This window comes from Trichechus manatus, unplaced genomic scaffold (genome assembly GCF_000243295.1).
Source record: "Trichechus manatus latirostris isolate Lorelei unplaced genomic scaffold, TriManLat1.0 scaffold00054, whole genome shotgun sequence".
In the NCBI taxonomy this organism is placed as follows: Eukaryota; Metazoa; Chordata; class Mammalia; order Sirenia; family Trichechidae; genus Trichechus; species Trichechus manatus.
In genome coordinates this window covers 3,424,745-3,432,601 of record NW_004443990.1, presented here as the reverse complement: position 1 = coordinate 3,432,601, position 7,857 = coordinate 3,424,745, and the positions used below count along the sequence as shown (strand labels likewise).

At 37.3% G+C, this 7,857-nt stretch overlaps 1 protein-coding gene across 3 annotated transcripts in view; it reads right to left on the bottom strand.

The window, feature by feature from the left end:
- Positions 1 to 1,307: 1,307 nt before the first annotated feature.
- TUBD1 (tubulin delta 1) overlaps positions 1,308 to 7,857 on the bottom strand; it is a 30,138-nt gene continuing 23,588 nt past the window's right edge. For 2 of the 3 annotated variants that reach the window (XM_023732701.1, XM_004377852.2), the window contains exons 8-9: positions 6,476 to 6,659; positions 5,076 to 5,263 (exon numbers count right to left, since the gene is read on the bottom strand). In XM_023732701.1, the coding sequence (XP_023588469.1) occupies positions 5,161 to 5,263; positions 6,476 to 6,659 (287 nt within the window). In that variant the 3' untranslated portion in view covers positions 5,076 to 5,160. Of the gene's footprint in view, positions 5,264 to 6,475; positions 6,660 to 7,857 lie in introns of all 3 variants that reach the window. The other variant, XM_023732702.1, reaches the window with a different exon arrangement.

Below are 7,857 nucleotides of genomic sequence, written 5' to 3'. Positions count from 1 at the left end.
CTGCTCAAAAATGCTCTGACCCTCACATTCTTCTTGGTCTTGGGGACCTGGCAGTGGGGTCAAAGCAGGGGCAGGCAGGATGACTGGGGCATATCTCCTCATCTGTATCCTCAAAGCAGTGATAGACTCCATCCTTGCCTTACTGAAAGACATTATATGGAACCATGTAGCCAAATCCATGCATTTTTCATAATATTTAACAGCCATTTCTGTCTGCCTTGGTGACTGTTCCACACATAAAGGAGAATAGTGGGAGACTGGGGTATGGTCAGACTTTAAAAGGCTTTGAATTCCAGAGCAAGGAGTTTAGATTTCAGGCAAGGACTTGCAAACAATGGCAGTTCTTCATTTTCTTAATATATTGTTCGAATTTATATTGTCTTGAATTCCTTTTAGTTACATAAAATGGTTTAAAACAAAGCATTATTTATATTTACAGGTCCTTAGATCCATCTAATGGCTGTGAGATCTGCTGCTGCTGATGGCAGCTTTAATGGGCTTCACTGTGTGCCTATGGTTTTGCAGCCTTACATCACTTCCACAGTTTTCTAGTCATTCATATTAATCCATTCAATAAACATGGAGTCTCTACCATGAGCCAGGCATATGCTTTGCAGCACAGACTGTATTAAATGGTGAACTCCTTGAGGACAGGGGCCAGGTCTGACTCATTTTTTCAATCTCCCTGTCCCAGCACAGTGCCTTCCCTTGCAGGTGTTCAATTAATGTTTGTTGAATTAAGCTCACATCCTGCCTCTTCCACACTGACATGAATTGAGTCTAACATAAAGCAAACCAAAAACTAAACACATTGTCATCGAGTCAGCTTGAACTTAAAGCAAAGGCCCCTGTCTTAGTTATCTAGTGCTGCTATAACAGAAATACCACAAGTGGATGGCTTTAACAAACAGAAGTTTATTCTCTCACAGTCTAGGAGGCTAGAAGTCTGAATTCAGGGTGCCAGCTCCAGAGGAAGGCTTTCTCTGTCAGTTCTGAGGAAAGGTCCTTGTCATAAATCCTCCCCTGATCTAGGAGTTTCTCAGCGCAGGGACCCCAGGTCTAAAGGATGCACTCCACTCCCAGTGCATCTTTCTTAGTGGTAGAAGGTCCCTCTCCTCTCTGCTCACTTTTATCTTTTATATCTCAAAAGAGATTGACTCAAGATACAACCTAATCCTGTAGATTGAGTCCTGCGTCATTAACATAACTGCCTCTAATCCTGCCTCATTAACATCATAGAGGTTAGGATTTACAACACATAGGATAATCACATCAGATCACAAAATGGTGGACAACCACACAATACTGGGCATCATGATCTAGCCAAGTTGACACACATTTTGGGGAGGACAGAATTCAATCCGTAACAGCCCCCTTTTCTTCAAAAAGGAAACTCCCATCTTTTACTTCATGTCATGTTTCTTACAATCATGTTCTCATGACCTCTCACCTAGTAAGGACAAGCTTTTCTTCAACTCCAGTTTCTATAATTCCCAGGAGGACATTGCCCCTGAAATGTCTAGGTTCAGCAGAAAGCCACAAATCTAAAAATTTTAGTAGTCACCTTTGAAAAGTAAAATTAATTTGAATAAATAAAATTAATTTGAAGAATTTATTTCACTAATGTCTAAAATATAATTTCAGCCTGCAATCAATACAAAAAATATATTAATGAGAGATTTAAATTCTTTTATTCATACTAAATCTTTAAAATCCAGTGCGTGTTACAGTACTTCTCAATTTGGATTAACCACATATCAAGTGCTCAATAGCCGTATGTGGCCAGGGGCTACCTAATTGGACAGCACGGGTATAGAATCTTCGTGTACTCACACTGTGTAAATAATTAAATCCAAATAGGACAGGAGAGCCATAAAGTATCAATCATATTGACATTGGCAAAGGTAAATTCGGATGGCACATAATTTAGCTTACTGTTTCTTTTTAAGTTATTCTTGTAAATTAGTCTTAGATTTTTCATCATTAGGTAAAATCACTAATTTAAAAACCAAGTCTTTTTCTGAAATCCTTGTAAGTTACTTGGCAGTTCTTTGGTGACATCATCGGTTCCCCCACTTTCCTTTTCTTCTCTTCCTGCTTTACTCACTCTCTAAATGATTGGGACTCTTTTTTTCCTTCTTTCCCATAGCGTGGATGCCATATTGTCTCCTACACTGACCCAACACTGTGCTTCCCAGAAACTTGAAATATTTACATTGTTTATCTTAACTTCTTGTGCAAGCATTCCTGCTTGCAGAATAGGATTCCATCTATTAATATGGCTGACAGTGCATCCTCTGAGACATTTCAGGGTTTAGGAGCAGGAAGTTATTTAGTTAAAAATGTAAAGCCAGAGTTTCCATCCAGCTCACATTCCTAAAACCCATAGGAAACAATGTGATTGATACAGATGAGCAACTGTCTCTTAAATGACTGTTTACCAAAAATGAGATGTTAGTGGGAAAGCCATATTTGGAAGATAGGTGGCAGAATCAGAAAGGAACTGACTGCCAAACCTTGGGCTCATGGGGAGATAAGAGCAGGATAGGAACATATGGAGCATGTTTTAAAACAAAATTTTGGACTGAAATTCAAGTGTGATAAACATGGTGGTCAGGAGAAAAATCACTGGTATGTACACTGCAAAATAAAGTCTACAGAGGAAGTAAGGAGATGTTTCAGACAAATTTGAAGCCAAGACTAGAGCTCCCAATAAAATTATTTCTCTTGGACCATATTCTTTGCTGTAAAAAGTTGAATATGGATATGGCCACATTAAGCAATAATTAGGAAGCCAGAATTGTAGCATCGAACATTCAAAGAAACTTATAAACTACATTGTAAGCTTCTTCATTTAGACTATATGGTATTCATCACCTCACTCAGTGCCTGGTGTATACTAGGTATTGAACAGATATTGGTGGAATGAATGAACTGGTTAACTGAATTATCGGTACACTTAGTGAATCATAAGTAAAGGGTTAAAAAAGAAAGATGTTGCAGATTGACTGGATAATAGGGAAGAAAAAGTCCAAAGCTAGAAGAAGAAATGAATAAGAAACAGGGTCTACAGCTTTCAGTAAAGAACTCTTTAAGAAAGCATAAACAGGAGCCATTTGAAAAAAAGAGAGGCAGAGAAGGGTGATTTAAAAAGCTTCAACATTAGAAGCAGTTTGAGTTTGTGCTGCACTCACTGCCTACAGAGGTGTATCTTGTGTCTAGGGGATCATGTTTGAGGGACAGCATAGTATGCTAGTTACCCAGCAGTTTAAGAAATTACATTTTCAGAGTTTTCTGGGATCTGTCTACCTGGAAGCTTATGATTCTATGTTGTCTTGACCAATTGGCCATTGTCTCCACACAAAGTAGATTTCCAATGCCACCCCATATCCTGAAGCTTTGGTGTTGGCTACCTTGTGTAAATTTTTAACTTAAAATTACTACTCTCATAGCAAAAACTTTCTATTATTCCAAATAGACAAGAAAAAAAAAATTTTCCATGTAAATGTTTAAAACAAGCTTGCAACTATTTAAGCATCACACAAATCAAATAATGCAGCTGTGGATCACAAAAAGGAGTCAAACTTCCATAAAGAACAGACCTAGAGCTCTGTCTAAACTGGGGTTTACTGCTAATGTTAACCTGCAGTTGATCCCTTGAATTGACAAACTACAAATATACTTGTCCTTGTTGTTAGTTCATGAATCCCCTTCTCAAATGATTTCAACTTACAACTTTCTTGAAACTACCCTTCTAGCAAAGTTCCTTAGAATCAGCTTAACTCCTATGGAGAGAATTTAGTTATAGATCTTCATTTACACTAGTTTAGTCTGGGAAATTGTTTCAGTTTTTGGGTCTCTTCAATGCTAAACAACTACTTTAAACTTTGTTTTGTAAAAATCATGATCTTATTATTTTTCAAGTATACTTGGGTTAACAAAATGCAGTGGGGTGTGCCTTTTAGCAGCTGAACAGACCACTTTTTGCATTCCTTAGAAATAAGATATGGTTCAGTATTTTAAATCATAGCAACAGTTGATAACAAAAACAGCAAAAAGGTAATCATTTCCATATGGAATGAAAAAGAAGAAACCAGTGAAGCTGTGAACTGTCATTTTTCCATATAAAAATAAAAGTCACTACTGGTAGATTTGGCAGAAAGGGCAAATGTTCCTATGCGTTGACCGTTTTACATTTGTTAATACATTGCATGTGATGTGTTTTATTGAAGTACATCGTTTCCCCTCAAACTCAGTTGCCAGTTTCCAAGTGTGTTTTGTCCTTTTGAGTCAAACCCGCATCTGTGTGTCAGTTTCAAGCACTACATTTCCTTGGTGATGATTTTCTCAACTTAGTGAAATTTGGCTGACAGCTTCACTACAAAAACATAACGATCTTCCAAATCACCTAAACACCTACAAGTCATTTTAAAACAATAGTTGAATACGATCAATTTCTGCTCTGGCATTCCAAGATCTAAAAGAAAACTTGTCCCAATTTGCTGATGCCCAGAAAATTTAAGAAAAGCAAACAAAGTAAAACTTTAGTCCCTTTTGAATTTAAGCATGATATGCATTTATTACCAAAATCCTGACATTCATTTTTAAATAGCTGCTTAAATGGAAAAATCTTACTCTGTTATGGTTAGAATTATAAATGTTCAAAATGGATGTTCACCCTTTAGCATTTGACAACAGCTCCCTCTTGTGGTTCAAAGCATTCACTTCAAAGATGAATATGTTTAAGTACAGAATTGAAATTTCTTAGCTTTAAATTGTGCTGTGAAAGTTTAGCTCATATTTAGTGACTCTTCTTTGGAGTAAAGAGGAAAGATTTAGGAACATGAGGATAAAAGAGAATATGCCCTTTTCTTGGATAGTTCGAGTCCCAACATCTAAGCAAAGTGTTTCTAACGTTCTTTATAAAAGCACCAATTTTTTTTCTTAAAAATGAAGTATAAGTAGATGTTTTCATGAAAACATGCTATCCTCCACTTAAAAGGTTTTCCTCCTTTTCTTTGGGTACTGTATGCAAAATGAAATCAGCATTCCACTTTGTTACTTTAACAGATAAGATTTTGAAAACCTTACAGACATAGTAGTATTGAAAATAATTTAGTCCAAAAACGCTTTAAGGTAACTTTTCCCTTTTGTTCAAGATCAGAGGTTATAGTAACTGGTAATGACCTGCTCTAACAATGTGAAACTGTCCAAAAAGTCCTCTTCTTCAATTCCAAATTTTGTGTACTGATGAATGTAGGCTCTGGTGAAAAAACAGAAAACGTAAAACAAAAAAATCTCAAGTGAATTAATAACTCTTAAAATCCAGCAATAAATAGTCTTTTGCTAGCTCATGAGTATTTGAAGATTGCAGAATCTCTTAAGGGTCTTACATTTGCTTCATTGTTTACTCCAAAGATTAGCAAACTTTCAAAGTTTTTTAAGCTTCCTGTCCCTTTAGTGTCCAAGAGAGTCACAATGGAGGCACACAGGGAAAAGAAGCATGTTTGGATTTGGTTGTAGACCCAGCACATATTCAACACTGTATAGGAGATGACTGGATTCAATGCAAACCCTAAAAGGTGCCTGAGAAGTTTTATCTAAGGCTTGGAACTGTGCTTTGGAAACAAATCAACGCAATTCTAGGAATGTAGTGAAGCCTTCCAAGTGCTTTTCAGACAGTACTTACTTGGTAGACATGTCAGGATGATTCTTTCAATTTTCCCCTCAAAATTTATTATTAGAACTAGTAGTATTGATTAAAGGAGACAGGAGAAATCATGTTAAAAAGAATATCAAGGGCAGACATGAATTAAATCCATATAATAATGGCTACTGCTACCATTTAATGAGAGTGGGGACAGCATTATGCCAGAAAGTGGGGATGTGTGCGTGCAGGATGGCTGAGCCCTCGGGAATCCCAGCTAAATAAAGTTGAGGCCCCATCCAGTCATTTTAGGAGTTTTGTTTTGACATCAAATGATTGTGGTACAGGTCAAGAAATCTGATAAAACATTTCTTAGTATCAAGTGGAGTTGAACTTACCAGATTTCTTACTGAGCAAGATCAGGAGCTTTTCCACTCTCCCAAGGATCTTATTTTGGAAAACTTATTGTCCCTGCCTTATAATGAAATTTCTGCTTTAATTTCATTTCACTTAGAAACTACCCGTTTACTATTACTACTACTACTAAAATATCAATATAATTATTAGTAATAACAATGCTATGCAAGGATCAAGCATTTACTGGTCAGGCACTGTACTAGGTGTTTTTACATTTTTACCTCATTGAATCCCCACCACATAGTCTTTCTTAGAACCCCTTGTACAGAGGAAGAAACATGGCCTAAGTTAACATGCCCAAGGATTCACACCTATCAAGTGGGAGCCATGCTTACTCCACCTCCTGCTTCATGTTTATCCTCTATTGTCTGCCTAGGCTTAGAGAGGGTTGTAGACTGATACTTGACTTACTTTGAAGCAAACATATTCCATGCTTTGCCCACAATCACATCAAGTGGTTTTACTAAGAACTGGCTATTGCTGACCAATGCTGCAGACTTCTCATATTTGTTGAAGGCTCGCTGAGTTTTCCATACGTTGAAAGCATTATCAGGCTCTAACCAGGAAGTATAGAGAGCTGGATCTTTAAATCCCGCTAAAGTAAAAACAACGTAAGTTATTCTTTACATCATAAATTATTAATTTGTAAAATAATAAACATATTTTCTTGTCCACTTCGTCAGAAATCTTTTGTTTTGCCTTTTAAAACTAGCTTTATATTGCTTTTGTATTAATGATCTATGTTCATTAGGGGAAAATACTGTAATAATTTATACCATTCAGAAAAATATTAAGAAATTTTAAAAGTCACCTAAACTGCTGAAATGTCACCACTCATAGATGACCACTATGAACATTTTTGTTGACCTTCCTTGTGTATGTAATTTTACATACCTGCCCTTCTGTAATCTGCATGTTTCATTCACTGATAGGTTGTGAACTTCTTTACATGTCAACAAATATCACTCATCTTTAAAGGTCCCTTATAGGAATATACCACAATTTATTGAACAAGTTTCCTACTGTTGGACATTTAGGTTGTTTCCACCTTTGGCTATTGTGAATAGTGCTGCAATGGACACTGGTGTATATGTGTCTGCATCACTGCTTTCAAGTCTCTGGTATATACCTAGGAGTGGAATTCCTGGGTCACATGGTAGTTCTATGTTTAATTTTTTTTTTCTTTTTAAAAAATTTTTTAATTTTTTCCCATACAAAAATTTATACACAGTTATGTGACCCTAATTGCTCTCCCCATACTGTGACAGCACACTCCTTTCTACCCGATTCCCCATGTCCATTCAACTAGCTCCTAACCCTCTCTGCCTTCACAGAAGCTGCCCATTTAGTCTCTTGTATATACTTGAGCTAAGAGGCACACTTCTCACGAGTATCACTTTATGTCCCACAGTCCAGTCCAATCCCTGACTGAAGAGTTGACCTTGGAAATTGTTTTAGTTCTGGGCTGATAGAGAATCCAGGGGCCAAGCTTTCTGGGGTTCCTCCAGTCTCAGTCAGACCGTTAAGTCTGGTCTTCTTACAAGAATTTGAGTTCTGCACCCCACCTTTCTCCTGCTCCATCTGGGACTCTCTGTTGTGTTCCCTGTCAGGGCAGTCGTCGGTGGTAGCTGGGCACCTCTTCTGGTCTCAGGCTGATGCAGTCTCTGGTTTATGTGGCCCTTTCTGCCTCTTGGGCTGATACTTCCCTTGTGTCTTTGGTGTTCTTCATTCTCCTTTACTCCAGGTGGTTGGGACCAATTGATGCATCTTAGATGGCCGCTTGCAAGCTTTTA